This window comes from Schistocerca serialis, chromosome 4 (genome assembly GCF_023864345.2).
Source record: "Schistocerca serialis cubense isolate TAMUIC-IGC-003099 chromosome 4, iqSchSeri2.2, whole genome shotgun sequence".
Lineage (NCBI taxonomy): Eukaryota > Metazoa > Arthropoda > Insecta > Orthoptera > Acrididae > Schistocerca > Schistocerca serialis.
The window spans coordinates 625,200,899-625,226,241 of record NC_064641.1 but is presented as its reverse complement, the minus strand read 5'-3'; the positions used below and the strand labels follow the sequence as shown (position 1 = coordinate 625,226,241).

At 39.6% G+C, this 25,343-nt stretch overlaps 1 protein-coding gene across 4 annotated transcripts in view; it reads right to left on the bottom strand.

Moving 5' to 3' along the window:
• Positions 1–25,343, bottom strand: part of LOC126475439 (DNA repair and recombination protein RAD54B-like) — a 343,815-nt gene that overhangs the window by 25,458 nt on the left and 293,014 nt on the right. For 3 of the 4 annotated variants that reach the window (XM_050103292.1, XM_050103293.1, XM_050103294.1), the window contains 2 exons: positions 16,388–16,514; positions 7,309–7,542 (listed from right to left, as the gene is read on the bottom strand). In XM_050103292.1, coding sequence (XP_049959249.1) covers positions 7,309–7,542; positions 16,388–16,514 — 361 coding nt within the window. Of the gene's footprint in view, positions 1–7,308; positions 7,543–16,387; positions 16,515–25,343 lie in introns of those variants that run through there. The other variant, XM_050103295.1, reaches the window with a different exon arrangement.

Below are 25,343 nucleotides of genomic sequence, written 5' to 3'. Positions count from 1 at the left end.
GGGGACCAAAGAGCGATGTCATGGGTTCCATAGGATTAGGGAAGAGTGAGGAAGGAAGTCAGCCATACCCTTTCAAAGGAACAATCTCAGCATTTGCCAAGTGATTTAGGGAACTCACAGAAAACCTAAATCAGGATGGCTGCACATGGGATTGAACTATCATCATTCCAAATGTGAGTCCAGTGTGCTAATAACAGCACCACCTCGCTCAGTCACACAACCTGAAGGAACTCCAGTCGTTTCTGAGTAAAGTAACTTGTTATTTAAAATTTCTCCACAGTGTGATGGATATCATGCATCTACTCAACAACCTGTGTAAAAAAGGTTGTTCCTTTCATTTGGTTGAAGGACTGTGACAGAGCAGCATAAAGTCGCTACTCAATTCACTGGTGCGAGTTGGCACTTTTACACCAGATTTGGGACAGTCTTGGTTCAGGAAAATGCTGACAGTTCAGAACAGCCTATCATGTATGTCTCAAAGATGTTGACAGCTGCATAACACAATTCTTCTGAAATCAAAAAGGAGGCTTTGGCCATTATGTATGCAGCCTGAAAGTTCTACATCTTCAACTATGGCAACAAATTCCATCTCATCACCGATCATAAGCCGCATGTGGCATTTTTTGGCTCTTGTTCGCACCTTTGTGGCAGGATTGGGCTCCAGCATTGAGCTTTGTTTTGGAGTGTGTGTCACTATGAGAGTCACTATAGATTGACAGCACAGCATACAAATGTGGCTGTGGTTTTTGCACTTGCCAATGGGACCTGACCCAGCCTTCAACAAGGCTGAGTTGTCTGTTTTCAAATCAATGATCATTTGCAGCAAGTGGTGGATTGACTTCCAGTGATGGTGCATTGCATAGTCCAGGCCACCTGTCAAATCCTGTGCTCTATCAGGTGACGCAGTTTGTATGTGGTGGCTGGCATGAGCATTTGCCTGCCAAGGTGTCTGGTCTGCTCTACAATTATTTCCTCCTCCATCATCAGCTGGCAGTCAACAATGGCACAATTCTCCTCAACACCGACACAGACAACCTCGTGTCATTGTCCCTTGCATACTCACTCTCCTATACCATGGGCACTGGAACATGACATGCCTCAAGGTCCTTGCATGGCGATTTGTCTACTGGCCTGGCATTGATTCTGAAATTGAGAAGATTGTTTGTGAGGACTTGTGCTACATGGCCCAAGTCCAGACAGCAGTGGGACCACACCCAGATTGACTTTGCAGACACTTTCTGTAACACCATGTGGTTCATGATAGTTGATGTACTGTCCAGTTATCCTTACGTCATGCGCCTGCATTCTACCATGGCAGAAGCTACTCTACAGGCTCTCACTTAGGTTTCCATGATCGAAGGGCTGCTCCAGACAATTGTTCTGATAATGGGCCACAGATCACTTCGGCACTGATCCAGACTTTCTGTACCCACAATTGTATTATAAACCTTACTTCTGAAACATTGTACCTGCACTCGAATGGGGAGGCGGAGTGTATGGTGTGTACATTTAAGACTCAGTTAAATGTATGGCTGATTCATGAGCAGACTCAGCATTGCCTCTGTTTCTCAGCACCTACAGGACCACCCTGCTGAATGGCCACAGCCCAGCAGAATCCTCCATGACGATCAGCTCCAGATGTTGCTTCATATGCTCTGCTTCACACCACGACCTGATGTGTGTTAATGTCAGTTGAATTATGCTCCAGGCAACCAAGTCTGGGCATGTACTTTGGGTCGGTAACCTGAGTGGGTGCCGATAATGGTGTGTGCAATGTTATAGTCAGCGGAAGCTCATGGTGAATGCCAGCGGGGTTGCCCCTCTTTTGCCACCAGAACCAGCTGCATCCTCAGTGTGGTCCTAAAACACCCCGTCTGCAGCTGTCAGTGAGGAACACTCCTGTGAGTGTAGCCCCATACTTGGCACATGGCACCTGGCACTACGGGTGTGCCCTGGTTGATGTGCTTTTGGACGACAGTGATGTCAGGATACCGGTGTCTGATGGCAGCTGCCTAGATGCCACCCTTCAGCAGGAGCACTGAGCGCCCATTCCCCATCGTTTCAACCTCTTTCCATCACTACCAACACCACATCTGCTGCATCATCACCATCTGTGGGGTCTTTACTGTGCATGGCTTGCTACCATTTGGGCCCCTTCGAGTTGTATGTCCTGATGGGCCAGAGACAACTGGCCCCCAGTCTCACAACAATAATGGTTGCAGACGAGCCAGTGGTGATGAGTACCATTGACTTTCAGCTGATATTGACATATGGCCACTACAGTTGGGTCATCTAGGTGGACCATCTGGCCTCCTTGGCCATGACAGCCCGTCGTCGGCGAGCCCACATGGTTGGTCCTCCACTTTCATTCACCAATGCCTGCTGCACCAGCTCCCTGGAGGAGGCGAGGGATGTGGTTGTGTGCCACCATATGCTGCCACCATGTTCGCAACATTCTCAGTTGGTGCCACCCCTGAGAAGGTAATATAGGGGCACCTGCATCACGCGATGACAGCCCCTGATGCCAGATGAGTGTTCCACCTATACACCACCAGTGTGGTCTTGCTCACTTGTGCTTCAGCCATGTTAAGCAGAGGTTTCACTCTGAGACTTGGACATTTACATTTAATTGTAGGCTGAACAATACTTGTGATCAGATTTGACCTGAACTTGTATTCTTCAGTTAGTGTTCTTTCATGCTTGTGTGATTCTGGTTCTTGGCTCACTGCCGCTGTTTATATTTGTGTGTTGTTCTTGTCAATAAAAAACTGTAGATACTACAGCAAATGTCCATGGATTTGCTTTCCCCTTTCACTAATGTCCATATCATTCCACCCACTGTCTTCTGTTGTGCTCCCCACATACTTGAAACTTTTCACTTTTTTTTGTGCTTGCCTTGTAATACATGTTCAGATATCCATTGCTTCTCTCTTTTTATTCCTTGTTGTGACTATCACTTCACACTTCTTTGCATCATTCCACCACTTGTTCCCATATATTTAGCCTTTCTTGTATTTCTCCTCCTCCTCCCATTTCCCCACAGTATTAAATCAACTGCAAACACCACTGCTGTCATATTATCTCCATTTGCACTGCCCCTCCTGTCATCCACAACATTGACTGAGCAACCTTTACCCAGCTTGGGTGATTACCAGGATACTTCATAAAACATGACATTAGAATTGGTGAGTCAGAATCCTTTTTCACAAATTTCTTATGTCAACTTTTATTTGACAAAGTAACACCAAATATCTAAATGCCTGACGCTGAAAACAGCATGAAGATTTTAGACATAAGGGTCGTTCACACATATGTACTATGCTTTTACATATATTGAAAATAGCACTGTCATATGAAAGTGAATATTTTCAAGTTTTCTATTACTTTGCTTAATTAAACACTACATTTTAGTCACACTAAAAGTTTTCCACTTTTCCAACAATTCTATGTTCTATTCTGGAAGTTTCCATCACATCTATACATATTACAAGATAAAAGCCCCCAACCTGGTTTTTCTGTCTATGTGTAAAGCATAATTTCAGGAACTTGATATGGTTCCCATTAACAAACAGACTTATTCTTGAGGAAGGTCTGCTATGCAAGACAAGTTGTCCAGCTGTAGATACTTAGTATCACCTGTATGAAGCAGGCATGGGTTGCTAGTAACTTCTACTTTGCAATAACTGTGTTGTGCTTTCCTACAGCAATGTGTAATCTCCAATGTTGCTGATTTTTAATAAGTTGTTTGCCTGGCTTACGACTTCATCTCCAGTGAAGGTGTCCAGTACTAATACCTTCTACAGATTTCTACACAACAAATGGTGACATTTTTAGAATGTACTCTTGTGGTGTTTTACAACAATACCTTCATTCTTGTATAATGGCTTTGTTCTGGTACTATTTCTGATCTTTGATCAGTCCTCATGTTATGGATCTGATCAAGGCTGCCATTACTTTTTTGCTGAAGTGACCACCATAATGTGTGATGTTGTTTATTTCAGTGAGTGTTGATCTTTGTTTAACCACTTAGCTTGTGGGAATAGTTTAAACAGCTTCTTTTCATTCTTCTCCTGTCTGGTCAAGCCATGTAGGTCCTTGGCATCAAATGTGGTTAATATATATCTTAATAAATCAAACCTGCAATGGGAGGACTGGTTGCAGCTTCCATACACTTTGTGAGATACACAAAATCAGAAAGAAATTCCACCTTACCCAGGACTTAGTTTGTTTATTTTTGCTTTAGTTGAAGATATTTCTTCCCTTTCTATGCTATCGTTAGCAATTTTTTTTAAATTGTTATTCTGTCTCGTATAACACTGTTATTTTATGCTGGTAATTTTATCAATACCAAGACAGGCTGTATATGTATGGTACATAAAAATCTATCTACACGAAACAACTGATACTGTTATATGAGACAGAACAATAAACAAAAATCCACTGAATACACGGTGAGTAGAAGGAAAGGTACATACTTTGAAAGGTGATTCTGACCAAAAACCTTAATATGGACATGTGCCTATTCTGAATGGTGTCCAAGACAGAACACATTTAACATCACTTTTGTACATTTTTCTTGAATAACTCAAAAACCACACCCTCCAGGGAAACGTGTCACAGTACAAAATTACACTACATTAAATTTCATGCAAAAAATGGTTCTATTAACTTCTTCTCTAAGGCTAATAGTTTGCACAAAGAGAGCACAAGAATATCGAAAATCTAACTCAACAAGAATATTGAAAATCTAGCTCAACACGCATGCGCTGTAGCTTACGTAGTTTGTGTGGGCCATACCCTACCATTACAAGTTTCTAGCCATGATGGAACAGTCATTTATTTAAACATTTATTTATCATGTTCTGCGGGACCACTTCAGCCAAAGCTAATTGGTCACTGAAAGAATCAGTTTGCAGTTTACAGAATGCAAATTAGAAAATTTATAAACAAAAAACTGAAGAATTAATAAAACATAAAAAACAGAGAATACCTGCATAAATAACAAATTACAGAGAAAAGTTATCAACTACTGTGAGAAACTCCTATGCATAATAGAAGTAGTGTGTCACAAGGAGACATTTCCACTTGGATTTTAGAATATGGGGTTTATCAATCAATTTCTTCAGTTCTACTGGAAACCTATTCAAAATAAAACATGCTGAACAATGTGTACCTTTCTGTGCAATGCTTAAGAAAGTGTTATCCAAGGATATATCATCTTCCCATCTAGTGTTCTTTGAATGAATGTTGCTGTTTCTGTTGAATTAGTCAATATTCTTCACAACAAAACCCACGACAAAATGAATACATGCACAAGAACAGCAGAGTTAGAATACTTAGGCATCTGAACAATGGCCTACACGAAGTTTGAGAACTAACACTGCAGATAAGTTTGACTGATTATTTCTGAGCTAAAAATATTCTTGATGAGTGCAGAGTGTTGTCACAAAAATAACATAATACAAAATAATAGAATGAAAGGAAGCAAAGTAAACGAGGTTCTGTGCTTCAGTACCAGAGGCAGTGAAGATAATTCCTATGGTGAAGGTAGTAGCATTCAGTTTCTGCATTAGGTGTTTAATGTGATACTCTCATGATAGCCTTCCATCTACATTCACAGCCCTAAGAATTTAAAATGGTCAACTTCTCTGACTGTCTGACCGTCTTTGGGAATTAAAATTTCATTTTCACAAGAGTTCCATGTCCAAAACTTTATGCATTACATTTTGTTCAAGTTAAGTGTTAATCTGTTATCTGAAAGCCATGTTCTGATGTTAATGACTACCCTATTAGCTACATCATTTATATTACGTTCTCTTCCCTGTTTGTTGAGACTGAATGACAAGCTTCTGCTTTCCACTTGATCATAAAATCCCATAATGTTACGACTTATGCATAATATTTTATTATCTACATAATAAAATGCTTTTGTTAATTCAAAGAAAATTCCGACTGTCCTCAACCTACCACTTACTCTTATTAATGCCTCATGCTGAAAAGAATAAATAGTATTTTCTGTGAATACACCCTTCTAGAAACCTGACTGAGAATCTGGCAGCAAACTATTTGTACTGAGATGTGCCATTACTCTCTTATATATTACTTTATCAAAATATTTAGAAAACACTGAAAGCAAAGGCATTGGCTGGTAATTGTCTATGTTCACCCATTCAAACTTTTCATAAAGTGGCTTCACTAATAAGTATTTCAATCTGTAAGGAAAGTGGCCACACCTGTAAGGTATATCATGCCGGTGACGAAATGCAGAACTAACGTAGATGCACTGATCTTCATAATCCTACTTGAAATTTCATCTTACCAACAAGAGTCTTTACTTTTTAATGAGATAATAACTGATTCAGTTTCATCTCTTCTTGTTTCCTATAGCTCCACGTGACGTAGTTGTCTCAGAACACCAGCTTTGAAGTGTTTTACATATTAACTTGTACCACTAAAATTTTGATTTAACTTGTTAACAATTTATATGAAGTGATTATTAAATATTTTGCATAATTCTGGTACATCACTAACCATTTCTTTGCTTTGTAGATTGAAATATTAGCATGATGATATAGAAAAACAACCAATTTCAATTCTTTTCATGGTTCACTAAGCGTATTATTATCTAAAATATTTCATAAGAACCTGCATTCATTTTACTATTGGCCAAAAGTAGTGTTCCAAACTAAAAGCAGAAAAAAAAAATCACAACAGATCTCCAAATCCTCTGAATTTTACCATCATGAGAACACACTCTAATAAATAGCTTCACAAGCATCTGTCAAATACAGATATGATTATCTGAGAACCATATAATGTACTATGACTTCTCTCTTCACCAATCTTCTTCAAATGTTACACAGATCAATAACAGCATCTTTGGTTGCTCCACACAATATTGTACATTCTTTCTTGTGATTAGTCTTCTTACCAGCAGAACAACAATTAAAAACAATGCTTATTGTCAACAGGTGTTCTATCTCACAATAACATCACAAACAACTTTTTGGACATGTAATTCCTATGGAATCACTCTGATGGACTGACAGAACTATTCATTTTTGTTTCATTCTGACAGAAAACAGACCGATGAACTTTATGCATCGTTCTTAGACTTACACAGCCTTGGAAGTATAGCCTGATGTCGCACAGAGCACGACAAATGAAATGTTGAGGGACTTTTGGATACATAATGTAAAGAATGAGAAAAGAAATTCTTAATTTCTTTTGCACTTTAAAATTGGAAACTGTTTATAACATTAATATAAAACATGATGAAAACTGTGTACAGTACATTTAAATTCTTACCTCTAGGAAGCCTGATCTGAATGGTGCTCTATGGTGTTCCCAATGAAGCAGCTGATTCATGCGTTGGTGAGGGTGTGTGGAATTTAACTGAACAGAACCCAGCTGTGATGGTCTATTGTCTACTTCAGATCTGCAGGTCTCAAATTGCTCACGTGGTTGGCCATTTATATCACATGTACATTCTAATAACTTATGAGTGAGACAGATTTCATTTTCATCATATGACAGTAGGTCCTGGAGAAAAAATGTGTATTAGAACTACTAGAAGTGAACCACATCAACATGCGGTGACTTTTCTATGTCTACAGAAACTTCACTTACAGAAAGTACAAATAATTTGCAGATAAAAATTCCTCTCCCTCTCCCCAAATTTTTTGATGGTTACATAAAGAATTAATATCAAAGGCTTTTGTTTGCAGAAACAGTATTCAGAAATTTCCTGTGACCAAAATAGGTTGCTATGTGCAAATGTGGGGAAAAAAACAACTACACAGAAGATTTCCAGGCTCATGTTGACGATATGTAGTGGCTATATGCAAGTAAAAGTATGCCAAATTTGTTCATAAACTTCACTAACTTATCTGGCAAAACCTGAAGGAAGTACCTACAATAAGTTTCACAAGTGTTTGCTTGTTCACTAACTGAAACTTTTTTGTATTTTGCACCCAATGTGCTTTTTCTAGACAAAGCAGCTCCATGAAATCTCTAAAATCTGATCATTTCATGAATGAACTATTTAGTTTTTTTTTTTTTTTATTTTTCCAACCAGTAGGTTATGGGCTACAGATAAGTAGCAATAGCTTTGTAAAAATTGGTTTGTGTGAAAACAGAACTTAACTTTTCAATTCCTTGCAGCATTACCTGTACATCATTTGATTTTCTGTACACATCAAAAAGTCACTCTGTACATATAGATAACAAAAAACTTTATAATCAATATACAAATAATTCTACCAATTATCTAGTAGATAATGTTAGCAAAGAGTTTTAGTTACCTTCAGATATTATTTATTAATCAAGTGTTGTGTGTGTGGGGTTGTTTTTTTTTTTCCAAATAACAAGGAAGACGGAAATAATTAATAATTAAAGATAACAATAGAACAAAGTGACTGCATATTGAGGCATTGATTATAATGAGCCAAAAAGCGTAATTCAGATATTTTTACTATTTGGTATGACACTATTGCCAGCATTTATCTTTTAGCTACACTTATGGTACTTAGGGTACTTATGGTATATTTATAAGAAGAAAATAATGAAAATAAAGAAAAAATTAAAATTATAAAATTTACTGCAGTTTACACTGTTTTACAGGAAAGTTTTGTGTCATCTCCTGTGTAACAGCCATGTCATCTGATCTCATCATAGCTCTCACACTGTGATCATCTGGTAATATTCAGTCACTTGGGTTAGTACTTAATTTCATATGATTATATATGTTTTACGTAGTGAAACGTTGACAGGGGCTGTACATTTTGTGTGTAGATGCCGGTGGAATTGGTCACTTTCTGGAAACAACAAAAAACTGCATTGGCTGTGGGCTACAGGCTTGAGGCTGCTGTCTTGGACTGCAGTAGCAAAGTGAAACCTTGAACAAAGTATCAAAGTCTGTGGCATTTCTGATACCTCAAGTATCACCTGGCCTCACTGATGTTGCATCTGAGTTGTATGTCTTCACCCAAAGTTGAATGGCAGGCTGTAGCTGTGTCACAAATCTCTGGGCGAAATGGAAATGAGGGTATTGGCCACGAAGTTGCCCCCTTTCACCTGAACAACAGTTATGAGGTGCTATCTGCTGTTGAGAATAAATTGGAGATAACATGGGCATCGAACAGATCCTCTGGAGAGGTCTGGGTAAGTACAGAGGATGAGTACAGTACCAAGTATCAGTTCCATCAGTAGGGAGGCAGTAGAATACTTCAGTGAAATAGCTGGCATTTCAGGTAAGAAGTCTCTTGTGCACTACTGTGTTCCCCATGGGGTCCCTTTTGATATATGGAAACAGTTCTGCCAATGGATAGTGAGTACACTGGCAAATTATGGCTCATGTCATCATCCATAACATTTGCTGCCTGGATTGACAGGCAATTCTCAATTCCTTTACATAGCATGCTTCAGTAATGAAGACAGCTAAGTTCATATGTAATGTGGAAGCACATCTCTTGATTTACAGTATTGTTCTCAGAACCAATTAAGGTCCTCTGGTTTGGATTCAAAAAGAGGGTTTAAACTGGAAGTTCAGCAGAATCTGGAGTGGTCATGGATGCAGATTCCCGGCCACTGGAGGCCACATAAAATAGATATCTTAGGTGTTGTGAAACAACTCAAATCACTTAAGAAAGGCAAGTCTTTCGCTCCAGATGGTATACCAATCAGGTTCCTCTCAGAGTATGCAGACACAATAGCGCCATTCTTAGCAATCATATACAACTGCTCAATTGACGAAAGGTCTGTTCCTAAAGACTGTAAAGTAGCACAGGTCACACCAATATTCAAGAAAGGAAATGGGAGTAATCCATTGAATTACAGACCCATATTACTGACCTCAATTTGCAGTAGGATTTTGGAGCATACACTGTACTCGAACATTATGAATCACCTTGAAGAAAATGACTTATTAATACATAACCTACATGGATTCAGAAAATATCGTTCTTGTGCAACACAGCTAGCTCTTTATTCCTATGAAGTAATGAGTGCTGTCGACAAGAGATCTCCGATCGATACCATATTCCTAGATTTCCAGAAGACTTTTGATACCGTTCCTCACAATCCACTATCAATCAAATTGCGTGCATATGGAGTATCATCTCAGTTGTGTGACTGGATTCGTGATTTCTTCTCAGAGAGGTCAAAGTTCGTAGTGATAGACAGTAAATCATCGAATAGAACAGAAGTGATATCTGGCGTTCCGCAAGGTAGTGTCATAGGCCTCTGATTTATATAAATGATCTAGGTGATAATCTGAGCAGCAACCCTTAGATTGTTTGCAGATGATGCTGTAATTTACCATCTAGTAAAATCATCAGACGATTAATTCCATCTGCTGTTCCTCATTTATATAAATGATCTAGGTGATAATCTGAGCAGCCCCCGCTGAAATTTACCATCTCGTAAAATCATTATACAATCAATTCAAATTACAAAATGATCTAGAGAGAATTTCTATATGGTGCGAAAAGTGGCAATTGGCACTAAACAAAAAAAGTGCGAGATAATCCACATGGGAACTAAAAGAAATACAATAAATTTTGGGTATACGATAAATCGCACAAATCTAAGGGCTGTCAATTCGACTAAATCCTAGGAATTACAATTACGAGCAACTTAAATTGGAAAGACCACATAGATAATATTGTGGAGAAGGCAAAACAAAGACGGCGCTTTGTTGACAAAACACTTAGAAGATGTGACAAACCCACTAAAGAGACAGCCCACATTACACTTGTCTGTCCTCTGCTGGAATATTGCCTTGCGGTATGGGATCCTTACCAGTTGGATTGATGCAGGACATCAAAAAAGTGCAAAGAAGGGCGGCTAATTCTGTGTTATCGTGCAATAGGGGTGAGAGTGTCACTGATATGATCTGCGAGTTGGGGTGACAGTCACTAAAACAAAGGCGGTTTTCTTTGCGGCAAGATCTATTTACGAAATTTCAATTATCAACTTTCTCTTCCGAATGCGTAAATATTTTGTTGACACCCTCCTATGTAGGAAGAAATGATCACCATAATAAAATAAGAGAAATCAGAGCTTGAACGGAAAGATTCAGGTGTTCCTTTTTCCCACACACCATTCGAGAGTAGAGAAGTAGTATGAAAATGGTTCGATGAACCCTCTGCCAGGCGCATAAGTATGAACTGCAGAGTAACCAAGTAGATGTAGATGCCACCTGTGGGAGGTGTGTGCGAGGCACGGTCTCCGCCACACCATCTGACTGCGACTGACGCACAGAACAGCACTGACTGACTTTCTCTGTGTTATTCTAGTTTGTACCATGCTCATCAATTATGTTGTGTCTTGTGGAGTCCCGAGAGGCTATTTTCGCTATCGACCAGAGGTTATGAATAAAGTTATATTTTTGTGTCTTGGATCAGTTTTGTGTATAACTTGGTTATTACAGAACTGGCAATGAGGATGGGATTCAACTGTGTAGTAACCAAGTATTACGCAAAACTGATCCAAGTCACAAAAATATAGTTTATTCATAACCTCTGAATTATAATGATAACAGCCTCTTGGGACTACACAAGACACATCACAAATGATGTGCACAATACAAACTAGAATAACATACAGAGAGTCAATCAGTGCTGTTCCACCCATACATGGGCATGAGTCACAGACGCAGATGGTGCAGTGGAGACCGTGTGTGTGCATGCCTCCTGCAGGCAGGCTCGGGCAGGTACAATTGTCGGCCAACTCAAGTGCACAAGCACAGCAGCACCACATTCGGCACAGTTACACTCACACATACTAGTTGTAGGATACAGTGATTCGTTCTTGCATATCACAAATAGAAAATATTAAAATGATATTATAAGGGGGTGCCCTGAAAAGTAATGTCTCTGAATTTCTTATATATAAAGCTTTTTAAATAAAGCAAACTTTATTAACCTTTTACATCTTCATTCTTCATGTCTATATATTTATTTCTCAACATAGTCATCCTGATGATGAACACATTTTTCCCAAAGAGAGACCAGTTTGTTGATACCATCACTGTAGAATGTCTAACTTTGTTGACAGAGCCATAACCTCGCCCCTGTTTGCACTGCTTCATCACTATTACAGCAAAGCCCTCAAAGCAGTTCTTTTGAGTTTTGGAAACAGATAAAAATCTGTTGGGGACATGGGGGAGAATGATCAATGATAGTGAACCCAAATCATAGGATTGTCGCACATGTTCCAGAGCTAAGGTGTGGTCTGGCATTGTCATGATGAAGGAGTGAGTGAGTCACATCCGGATTATAGCACACTGATTGTCATGCATCGATGTAGTTATGACTGACACTCACGAATAAAGATGTAAAATGTTAATAACGTTTGTTTTATCTGAAAACTTTTAAGAGTTTTCACACAAAAAATTTGGAGGCTTTCCTGTTCAGCATGCTTGCATAATTAACTTCATGAGCATCAATGGTAAGGTCTAGAAATTAATCTCACTAATTAATGATGATAATGATCACATAGTATTTAGAAGAGAAAGATGGCTGTAAATGGAAGTGAATAACTCAAAGTCTTATTTTCTAACTGGAATACAACACTGTCAACGGTGGTGACATTTATCACTGTAAAAAGAGAGAGAGAGATCATACCTAGTGACATTATTACAGATTCTGAACACAGTAACTGGATACCTTTTGTAGATTATCTACTGAAAAAATTGCAATGGCAAGGAACTTTGATGTCACATACAAATATATTCATCATGCTATGATAATAAGGCAAGATTTCAAATTATAATATTACAAAGAAATGCAATGGGTGGCCATCAATTATGCTCAGAAGATGAATGCCTAATATTGCTGCTAGACACATTAAAAAGTGAAGTAACTACTTCTAGTTTTTGAAGCTATTAGTCCCTGCCTCAGGGAAGAAAGCGAGGTGGTTGGAGAAGGATATAGAAGAGGGTCAGGTCACTCAAACCCCAGGTTGAGAAGGACTCACCTTTTATGAGGACAGTGGGAAAAAACTAAATACCATATGAGCAATGCCATGAATCATATGCCGTTTCCCTCAAAAGGGATGTAGTCATTCACTGATGCAGAGATTTAACAAACACCTTCACATTATTGGACTATCTTTGGAGAATGTCCTAGCAATAGCAATCATATGCAATATCTACGGGATTATAAACTACCAATACCACAGATATAGCTAAAATACAATAAAAATGGTGTATGTACGATCATGCAACTGATGTGTAATCAGCCATTGTCATTTTCTGCCATAGCACTTGTGAAATATATGATTCTGAGACAAGTAACACTGTCAAAGAAACCAAGCAGCCACTCCTCCTTAGTGTCATTATTAACAAGTAGTATTAAGGAAGAATATTCACAACAATATTCACAGGTGCCCTAGTTATGTCCTGAATGTTAGCAAGAACCAATTTGTAGAAATTGCCAGCAACATTTCACCATTGGCAGTAGTGTATCAGAGCTGACCATAGCACACACCGGCAGTTCAGCCACAGTGTGGTTCATTCCTATGTCCAAACAAGCACCAAGCACACTGATACTGAAACTATCACTGAACAATATTCCAACATACTTTCAGACTGATATAGAAGCACAATCAGTTTTAATCAACGGTAAAAAAAAGTAAAGTCATCAGCTGTCTACCAATGCAAAGAACACACAGGCAATTGGTCATATACAATAATGGACAGTTCCCAGTAATTGCCATATCACCATGTCTATCATGTATAAGAATGTTAGTAGGAATTTGATGATTCAAGGGGCAGCATTTCCACTGACTTGAAATACAAACTACTCAAATATGTTTCACACCACCCTCATTACTTAATCATTTGTGCTTTTCTACAGTGAGTAGTCTGTCTCAGTACTATTCTCACCACATGAAGCCACTATGTACAGCCACCTGTGTAATGGTTATGAAAATAAAACTGCATTTCGGTATGTACCTTGCAGCGATCACTCGTGAACCAAACCCAACTGATGATCTCTTATGAGTTACACTAAACCAAGGAAAATGCAACAGAACTGCATACTGCCTTTTCAGAGGCAGCTGGGAGAACTTCATCGACTTTGACTCTACACAACTACTTGCACGAACAATCTGGCTTCTAGGTGTCCATTGTAAACAATGGTACAAATTCTTCAACACCCTGGTTTGTGAAAGTGGAACATCTGGAATATGGTATCTGAATCAATAGCATCAGGTTCTTTTCACCAAGGAGGGCAAGATTTGCCTGGCGCCTTTTGATCATCATAGAAGAGCATGGAAGTGACCAGATATCAATGCACATCTCAGAAATGCATTCTGCAAGGAGGTGGGTCAGTCATGTTTCGGACCAGTATCATATACATATGTCTGTCATCATTATTAAGAATAATATGAGTACTATGCAGTACTGGGACAGGATCCTCCAATGGATTGTCCAACCTTAAGTCAATATTTCAGCAACAGGATCATCTTTCAAGATAATAATGCACATCATGCCCATCCTATCAACATCTGCATCCATCGGGCGCTAAAGACTACACTGTTGAGCGCCCATAACACCATATCCATCCATCCATCCATCCATCCATCTGCCTCCATGAGACAGGACTGAACTAGTTTTTTTTTTTTTTTTTAAAAAAAACATAAACAGTCTCCAGCACAATAAAACTTTATTTTTATGGTTACCAGTTTTGGTCAGTTACTGACCATCTTCACACATTATATCATATTGGTAGGTGGTAGGGGTGAACAGAGCAGGCGCTGCCAACTCCACAAATGTCAACTGCTCACCACACTGACACTCATGGAGTTTGTAATGCCTGCCGCCACCTCTCAACATGGTATGAGGACTGAAGGTGGTCAGTAAATGACCAAAATCAGTAGTAAAAAAAGAGGTTTCTTGCAGTTGAGACTGTTTATGTTCATTTTAAAATACTAAGAAAACCTGCTGTTCTCCATGAGAAATGTTCTCAAAAATTACTCAACTAGACTGCACAGCCTGCACAATCTGCTGATATGAACTCAAAAGGATGCGCTTGGGACCAGTTGAAAGTTTCAGCGCATCATCGTAGGAACTATCCTCACACACTGGATGATCTCAGGAGTGCCATCATTGAAGAGTGAGATAGGCTGCAGCAGCAATATTTCACCCATCTGGTGAACAGCTTGCCAAAGAAGATCCAAGTATAGTACAATGCATGCAGCAGAGCAACATATTATTGTGCAGCAAATTTTGATGTCACAGATACAAAGATGTGTACTTTCACAACTGCCTTGCTTTATTTTGATTATTATTTTGCTTTTATTTCAAAGTTAATTTTTCTTTTAGTTTTATGAGACTTACTCATTTATGATGCCCTTGGATCTAAGCCCACAGAAACCCAAGTCGTGGAAAAAATTTTAAGTGGTTTATTTGGGTTACACCTTTTACAGTTTTCAGGTTCCAAACCAAAAACTGAGTCAACCTATCTTGTTTACACTCCATTTTCTGACTTTGACTCATCATAAAAAGAATATGTACCCATGCTTGAACCTGTTCTAGAATGTAAAAAACATTTTCCCTGCATATAATGCAACAAGTGTCAGCTCCTCCTTGCTTTTGCAGGGCTCCCCTCATTTCTTTCTCTGGAGAGAAGATGTGAAAGAAAAGTGAGACCAACTACACAACTAAAAGAACACCATGCCAATTTCTTCTAGCCAATGAGTTGTGTGCATGGTGATTACAAATAAAGCAAGTTCTGCAATGGATATATGTGGCAATTTGAAAGTGACATTGTGTAATCTTATATACATGCATTTCCAGTACCATGCCAAGAATAACTATTGGCAAAACTATCTGGTGACTAGTAGTTTATCACTGGGGCACCACTACAGGTACCCTTAGATAAGGAATAAATAAAACTTTGTGATACTAAAATACAGCATTCAGATTGTGCCAATACAACTGCCTTCCATTTGGCATGGCAAGTGACCAGAAATATTCAGTGGTATGTAGAAGAATTAATACATGTAGCACAATGTTCTGCACACAATGCCAATACTCTGATTACAAGAAGAATGCCAGTAAAAATTATTTGAACAAAGTAACTATTATACCACAAATTCAGGGCTTGGCTTTTCATATTGGTTATGATTTGTTTTCAAAATTTTCACATATGACTTGCCCACCTATTCCTCCCATTCTGATGAGTGTAGATCCATTCCTTGATGATCTCAGAGGAGTTATTGTTTACAGCAGCAAAGAAGGCTGCTATATGAAATATTGTCCTGGGGAAATGAGGAGGCAAAGGGTAGAAGCAGAGTGAAGGAGGACAACAATCATGACTCAAGTGATAAATAAAAACTTATTTTGATATTGACATACAATGATATGAATATTAACACAAACCTTAAGTTCTTCTTTAGACAGGCGAATCGTACTATTGTTCTGTGGATCTACAACTGTACCACTTAGATCAGTCTTGCTTATTTGGCGTTGGAAGATTTTTTCTTCTATTGTACCCACAGAAAGCAGCCTAAGAAAAGAAAAAAGAAAAGGATGGTATAGTGAGAGACAAATGTATATTCACCAGAACATAATATAAAGCACACACACTGACAAACATCTACCTCTACAACAACATGTGGCATGAGAAAAAGTGTATAATCTGTAAGTGTTATCAATTAATTTACATGTTGAACTTTTTTATTTATTACAAAATTATCTCTTGCCATTGCACTTGGTTCAGAATGCATGGTAAATCTAGGCATGTTTTTCACTGGATACTACAACAACAACACCAACAACAATAACCCACTACAAGTATATGGGGAGACTTACAAGTGACATGTAATGCAAATTTTCACAAACCTTAACAATACATTGTCCATACTTGATCATATCTTGTAATCACCTCTTCATTTCTCTCAACAAATTGTCATCCTTTTTTCACAACAAGATTCACATCTTTAACATTTATCTGAGTGGTATAAAGTTACTTGGACGCCTTGAGAACACTTCAAATCACAGGCAGAAAAACCTCCGCGAATATAATTCAAACACATGCTTATTTATTTAATAAATGACATAGAAATTGGTGACAGAAAGCTGTGACATTACATTAGTTAGCTCAGATTAGATTACTTATTCATTCCATGGACCCACAAAAGAGGGGATCCTCCAGGGTGCGGAACATGTCAGATAAACACATTACAAAAATGTAATTAGAAAAGCTTGAGTTTCATTAATTTTAATGATCCTCAGTCAACAAACAGTAAAATTATGTACATGAATTAAAATTAAACTTCTAATAGTTACAGGTTTAATACTTATATCTGCTTTCATTAAATCCATCATTCACACAGTAGCTAGTTACTTGGCTATTACAACCAAGTATTGTCAAAAATTGAAGTAAATTATTCATTTCAATGATCCTCAGTTAAGAACAGTCAAATTATGTACAAGATTTAAAATTAAACTTCCACTATTTACAGACTTAAGACTTACATCTGCTTTCCATACATCCACCATTCACACAGTAGATAGATAGTTGGCTGTTACAATCAAGTATTGTCAAAAATTAAAGTATAATAAATTTTCATTAAAATGGTCTACTGCACTTTTTAAGAAATTCATGGATGGAATAGAAGGAGTTGGCCACCAAAAATTCTTTCAAATTATGTTTAAATTGTGTCTTGTCTGAAACTAAACTCTTAATTGTTGCTGGTAACTTACTGAAAATATGCGCTGCTGAATACTCGACTCCTTTTTGGGCAAGAGTAAGTGATTTTAAATCTTTATGTATATTGTTCTTATTCCTAGTGTTGATACTGTGTACTAAGCAGTTAGTTGGAAAAAGATGTGTATTATTTACAACAAACTTCATTAAGGAATAAATACACTGAGAAGCTGTGATCAGTATGCCCAATTCTTTGAATAGGTTTCAACATGATGTTCTTGGATTTACACTACACATTACTCTTACCATTTGTGGTTCATGGTGTGGGTTCCTGTAGTCATATCCTAGTTCATGAACCACGGGCAACGTATGAGTGGCCAAGTAAGTGGTCCCGACAGTCGGGATACCAGTTACTTTGGAATAAGGCTGGGCATCTCGGACATATTCTGAGTCGTGGTCACCTTTGTGCTCATACGGCAAAGACTACCAAATCCACCGGTTAGTCCCTCAGCCGTTAGGGGTAAAACCCAATGGGACTCGGGGCAAGTAAGGCTAGCAACCTGCTTCCCTGGTCCTTTAAATATGATGCTGGCAACAATCAGAGCAAAATGCCTCGGACCTTTGGAGGTGACAGAGTCCCACCTCTAACTGACAAACCAGGGACTCCAAAGATACGACTTGGCAAACAAATGGTAATGAGATGGGGAGCTATTAATATCAATGGGGGCTACTCTGGGAAGAAGGTAGAGCTGGCAGAGGCTGCAAGTAAGATGGGGTTGGACGTTTTAGCTGTTAGTGACATTCGGGTAAGGGGTGAGAAAGAAGAGGAAGTGGGAGAATACAAGGTCTACCTGTCAGGAGTCAAAGCAGGAATAGCACAATGGGGTGTAGGGCTTTACATCAGGAAAGAAATGGAACCCAGCGTAGTTGCAATAAGGTATGTAAACGAACGACTGATGTGGATAGATTTGACAGTGTCTAGCAAGAAAATTAGGATTGTGTCAGTATATTCGCATTGTGAAGGGACAGATCAAGATAATATGGATAGTTTTTATGAGGCACTCAGTGATGTATTTGTTAGAGTAAAGGACAAGGACAGTGTTCTGCTCATGGGTGATTTTAACGCCAGGATTGGAAATCGAACAGAAGGGTATGAAAAGGTTATGGGTAAATTTGGAGAGGATATGGAGGCCAACAGGAACGGGAAACAACTCTTGGATTTCTGTGCCAGTATGGGCTTAGTAATCACAAACTCCTTTTTTAAACATAAGAACATTCACCGGTATACTTGGGAAGGCAGGGGAACCAGATCTGTCATTGACTATATAATAACAGATCAGGAATTCAGGAAGGCTGTGAGGGACACATGTGTATTCAAGGGATTCTTTGATGACACTGATCATTATTTAATCTGCAGTGAAATTGGGATTGTGAGGCCGAAAGTGCAGGACGTCAGGTCCATTTGTAGGAAGATAAGAGTGGAGAAACTTCAGGATAAGGAAATCAGGCACAAGTACATAACAGCGATCTCAGAAAGGTACCAGTTAGTTGAATGTAGTCAATTACAGTCATTGGAAAAGGAATGGACAAGGTACAGGGACACAGTACTAGAAGTGGCTAAAGAATGTCTTGGAACAGTAGTGTGTAAAAGTAGGATGAAGCAAACAGCTTGGTGGAATGATACAGTCAAGGCAGCCTGTAAAAGGAAAAAGAAGGCGTATCAAAAATGGCTACAAACCCGAACCCAGGTAGACAGAGAAAGTTACGTTGAAGAAAGAAACAAAGCCAAACAGATAATTGCAGCATCCAAGAAGAAATCGTGGGAAGACTTTGGAAACAGGTTGGAGACTATGGGTCAAGCTGCTGGAAAACCATTCTGGAGTGTAATTAGCAGTCTTCGAAAGGGAGGTAAGAAGGAAATGACAAGTATTTTGGACAGGTCAGGAAAACTGCTGGTGAATTCTGTGGATGCCTTGGGCAGATGGAGGGAATATTTTGAAGAGTTGCTCAATGTAGGTGAAAATGCGATCAGTAATGTTTCAGATTTCGAGGTAGAATGGGATAGGAATGATGATGGAAATAGGATCACATTTGAGGAAGTGGAGAAAATGGTCAATAGATTGCAGTGCAATAAAGTGGCTGGGGTGGATGAAGTTAAGTCGGAACTCATCAAATACAGTGGAATGTCAGGTCTTAAATGGCTACACAGGATAATTGAAATGGCCTGGGAGTTGGGACAGGTTCCATCAGACTGGACAAAAGCAGTAATCACACCAATCTTTAAACATGGAAACAGAAAAGTTTGTAACAACTATAGAGGTATCTCTTTAATCAGCGTTGTGGGTAAAATCTTCTCAGATATTGTTGAAAGGAAAGTGTGAGTATTAGTTGAGGACCAATTGGATGAAAATCAGTGCGGGTTTAGGCCTCTTAGAGGTTGTCAGGACCAGATCTTTAGCTTACGGCAAATAATGGAGAAGTGTTATGAGTGGAACAGGGAATTGTATCTATGCTTTATAGATCTAGAAAAGGCATATGACCGGGTTCCTAGGAGGAAGTTATTGTCTGCTCTACAAGATTATGGAATAGGAGGCAAACTTTTGCAAGCAATTAAAGGTCTTTACATGGATAGTCAGGCAGCAGTTAGAGTTGACGGTAAATTGAGTTAATGGTTCAGAGTAGTTTCAGGGGTAAGACAAGGCTGCAACCTGTCTCCACTGTTGTTCATATTATTTATGGATCATATGTTGAAAACAATAGACTGGCTGGGTGAGATTAAGATATGTGAACACAAAATAAGCAGTCTTGCATATGCGGATGACTTAGTTGTGATGGCAGATTCGATTGAAAGTTTGCAAAGTAATATTTCAGAGCTAGATCAGAAATGTAAGGACTATGGTATGAAGATTAGCATCTCCAAAACGAAAGTAATGTCAGTGGGAAAGAAATATAAACGGATTGAGTGCCAAATAGGAGGAACAAAGTTAGAACAGGTGGACAGTTTCAAGTACTTAGGATGCATATTCTCACAGGATGGCAACATAGTGAAAGAACTGGAAGCGAGGTGTAGCAAAGCTAATACAGTGAGTGCTCAGCTACGATCTACTCTCTTCTGCAAGAAGGAAGTCAGTACCAAGACTAAGTTATCTGTGCACCGTTCAATCTTTCGACCAACTTTGTTGTATGGGAGCGAAAGCTGGGTGGATTCAGGTTACCTTATCAACAAGGTTGAGATTACGGATATGAAAGTAGCTAGGATGATTGCAGGTACTAGTAGATGGGAACAATGGCAGGAGGGTGTCCACAATGAGGAAATCAAAGAAAAACTGGGAATGAACTATATAGATGTAGCAGTCAGGGCGAACAGGCTTAGATGGTGGGGTCATGTTACATGCATGGGAGAAGCAAGGTTACCCAAGAGACTCATGGATTCAGCAGTAGAGGGTAGGAGGAGTCGGGGCAGACCGAGGAGAAGGTACCTGGATTCGGTTAAGAATGATTTTGAAGTAATAGGTTTAACATCAGAAGAGGCACCAATGTTAGCACTGAATAGGGGATCATGGACGAACTGTATAAGGGGGGCTATGCTCCAGACTGAACGCTGAAAGGCATAATAAGTCTTAAATGATGATGATGATGATGATGATGATGATGATGATGATGATTACTCTTATTATACACTTCTGTATTCTAAAAATTTTTTCTCGGTTTGTGGAGTTACCCCTAAATATGATACCATATGACATAATGGAGTGAAAATACGTAAAATATGCCAATTTTTTTATATTTATATCTCCTATGTCTGACATCATTCGCATTGCAAACACAGACTTGTTTAGGCGCTTTAGCAGTTCGTTAGTATGTCGCTCCCAACTGAATTTATTATCAAGTTGTAATCCCAAGAATTTCACACTCTCAACTTCTACTATTTCCATGTCATCATATTTTATACACACACTAGAAGGAAATCTCTTGGAAGTTCTGAACTGCATATAGTGGGTCTTTTCAAAGTTTAATGACAGTGAATTGGCTATGAACCACTTACGAACGTCAGTAAAAATTTTATTAGCTGCCCTTTCTAAATTTATATTTGATTTACTATTTATTGCAATGTTTGCATCATCTGCAAAAAAGACAAACTCGGCATCTGGTAATTTAACAGATGACAGGTCATTAACCAAAATACATTTCCTATTTTTGTCAAGCAACATCACCTAAAAAGCTAATTACAAGAAAAAAATCCTCCCTCTGTTGCCATAAATACACTCCTGGAAATTGAAATAAGAACACCGTGAATTCATTGTCCCACGAAGGGGAAACTTTATTGACACATTCCTGGGGTCAGATACATCACATGATCACACTGACAGAATCACAGGCACATAGACACAGGCAACAGAGCATGCACAATGTCGGCACTAGTACAGTGTATATCCACCTTTCGCAGCAATGCAGGCTGCTATTCTCCCATGGAGACGATCGTAGAGATGTTGGATGTAGTCCTGTGGAACGGCTTGCCATGCCATTTCCACCTGGCGCCTCAGTTGGACCAGCGTTCGTGCTGGACGTGCAGACCGCATGAGACGACGCTTCATCCAGTCCCAAACATGCTCAATGGGGGACAGATCCGGAGATCTTGCTGGCCAGGGTAGTTGACTTACACCTTCTAGAGCACGTTAGGTGGCACGGGATACATGCGGACGTGCATTGTCCTGTTGGAACAGCAAGTTCCCTTGCCGGTCTAGGAATGGTAGAACGATGGGTTCGATGACGGTTTGGATGTACCGTGCACTATTCAGTGTCCCCTCGACGATCACCAGTGGTGTACGGCCATGTAGGAGATCGCTCCCCACACCATGATGCCGGGTGTTGGCCCTGTGTGCCTCGGTCGTATGCAGTCCTGATTGTGGCGCTCACCTGCACGGCGCCAAACACGCATACGACCATCATTGGCACCAAGGCAGAAGCGACTCTCATCGCTGAAGACGACACGTCTCCATTCGTCCCTCCATTCACGCCTGTCGCGACACCACTGGAGGCGGGCTGCATGATGTTGGGGCGTGAGCGGAAGACGGCCTAACGGTGTGCGGGACCGTAGCCCAGCTTCATGGAGACGGTTGCGAATGGTCCTCGCCGATACCCCAGGAGCAACAGTGTCCCTAATTTGCTGCGAAGTGGCGGTGCGGTCCCCTACGGCACTGCGTAGGATCCTACGGTCTTGGCGTGCATCCGTGCGTCGCTGCGGTCCGGTCCCAGGTCGACGGGCACGTGCACCTTCCGCCGACCACTGGCGACAACATCGATGTACTGTGGAGACCTCACGCCCCACGTGTTGAGCAATTCGGCGGTACGTCCACCCGGCCTCCCGCATGCCCACTATACGCCCTCGCTCAAAGTCCGTCAACTGCACATACGGTTCACGTCCACGCTGTCGCGGCATGCTACCAGTGTTAAAGACTGCGATGGAGCTCCGTATGCCACGGCAAACTGGCTGGCACTGACGGCGGCGGTGCACAAATGCTACGCAGCTAGCGCCATTCGACGGCCAACACCGCGGTTCCTGGTGTGTCCGCTGTGCCGTGCGTGTGATCATTGCTTGTACAGCCCTCTCGCAGTGTCCGGAGCAAGTATGGTGGGTCTGACACACCGGTGTCAATGTGTTCTTTTTTCCATTTCCAGGAGTGTAAATACAAGTCTCTCAAGCATAATATGCTAACCATGAATGCAATCCTTTCACATTACTTTTGCTGGCACTCATCCCTGAGCTCCAAGACAGTTCCACTATGAAAGTTACTCAGAGCTAACTGCAAATTTTGAAATCTAATGATTTAGAAATTTGAAAACTTCCATGAGTTGTCTCCAAACTATTCTGCTTCAAAATTGTTGCATGACTTCTACTCACTTTCCACTTTTTTTTATTTGTCATTTCTCTACTCGAGGTGGCAATTTGAAGAACTCATAACTGTCTTGAATAAAATATGAATCCCATAGATTCTTTTACTAGATATAGTCTCCTAATGTTCCTTACCAATTTCTTCAACTTTATTGGCAGCAGTATTGGTCACACTAACTTGTCTGTCTTGTTGATAATTCCATACATGCAATGCGTCCAGTAGTTTGCTTTGAATATTTTATGTGCCTCACTTTCTACACTTTACTGTTAGCTTTTATTATAAAGCTTGGAGGTTTCCAAATCAATCCTTTAAACACGGGAGTTTTTCCCCATGCATTATTATATAAGATAACAGTGTAGGCTGAAGCAATGAATTAAAATTTGTACCAGTGATGGGATTCGAACTCAGGGCTCCTGCTTACTAGGTAGATGCACCATCCATTGCATCACACTGGTGCTATGGCTACCACAGCTGCATGGACTACCGTAGTACATCTCCCTATGATAAAGGTAGAACTCAATATGTTTCAGGAATATCAACTGTATATGATTAATTTAAGATACTTATATAATTGTTAGCAAACTTTGATCACATTTGAGTCTTCTATTAAAGTATTTCAATTTTACCACCTAAGGTTATAAGTCTAGCTGCCTTCAAACTGTTAACTGCATCAGTGCTGAAAAACAGAGATACACTTACTACCCACTATCTCCTAGATAACTGCTTTATTGTATACTACATTTCTGTTGCTGCTCCAAACTAATGTTTGCGCTTATCCTAATATCCTCAACTGTGGCCACTACAACGCAAGTTTTTCTCCAGGCCTTGTAACTTCTGGCAAGCACACTAGTGTTGATTTCTAGTCCATTTCACATAAATAATACAAACAACAGTGTCAAACATTGGGGTGCCTCCATAATCTTCTATAACAAACATCAGGTGTGAAACAAATCCTACTCTCTTCAGTAAAGAGCACCACATACCAGTGATCCAGAGTCAATTCAGGTCCCCCTTCGTCCCCTGGTTACACATCAGTGATGGGGTGAGGAAAAGGAGGGTGGAGAGAGGGGCTACATTGTTGTTCATAAAAGCATGCCAAAGTCTTCGTATGCAGATGGCTGTGTACTGTCAGGTCAACACAGCCCTTCCTGCTGCCTCCTCCTCAGGGTACCGATGAGAAATAATTTGTAGCTAAGGGACATCAGCTGGTGTTGTTGAACATAGATGACCAATAAAAAGCAGATCCATGTTTTATGTCTTATGATACCAAATGAATGTTAAAATTACATCAGTTGGTGTAAACTAATTCGGTGGGCAACTTCTTATGCTGAGAGCTCTTCTTACTGTAAAGTGACAATTTGTACTTGGTCTTAAAAAAGAACTATCCAATCTGACATGTCAAAATCTGCCCTGAAATTTTTTATACAGGAAGAATACACTGAAAGAAATACAATGTAATTAGCAGTTGCCTTTGTGGTATCGTTAAGTGTTAACAACGGAGATAAAACTAAACTAATTTTCTTTTTGTGACAGTCTTTTTGTTGTGCCTATGTGCAACGCAGCATCTCCGCTATGTGGTGAGTAGCAACTTTCCTTTCCATAATATTGTTACATTCCATCCGGGATTTTCTATTGTTTGACCCAATTTTCTTTTGGTTTTCTTAGTACACTGAAGGAAAAAAAAATGACACACTAAGAAGGAGTTGTGCAACATAAACAAAAGTTGGTAGGTCTGTTTCTATAGTTGAAAGATGATGTTTCACACCAGTCACATAAGAGTGGTGCTAGCAGT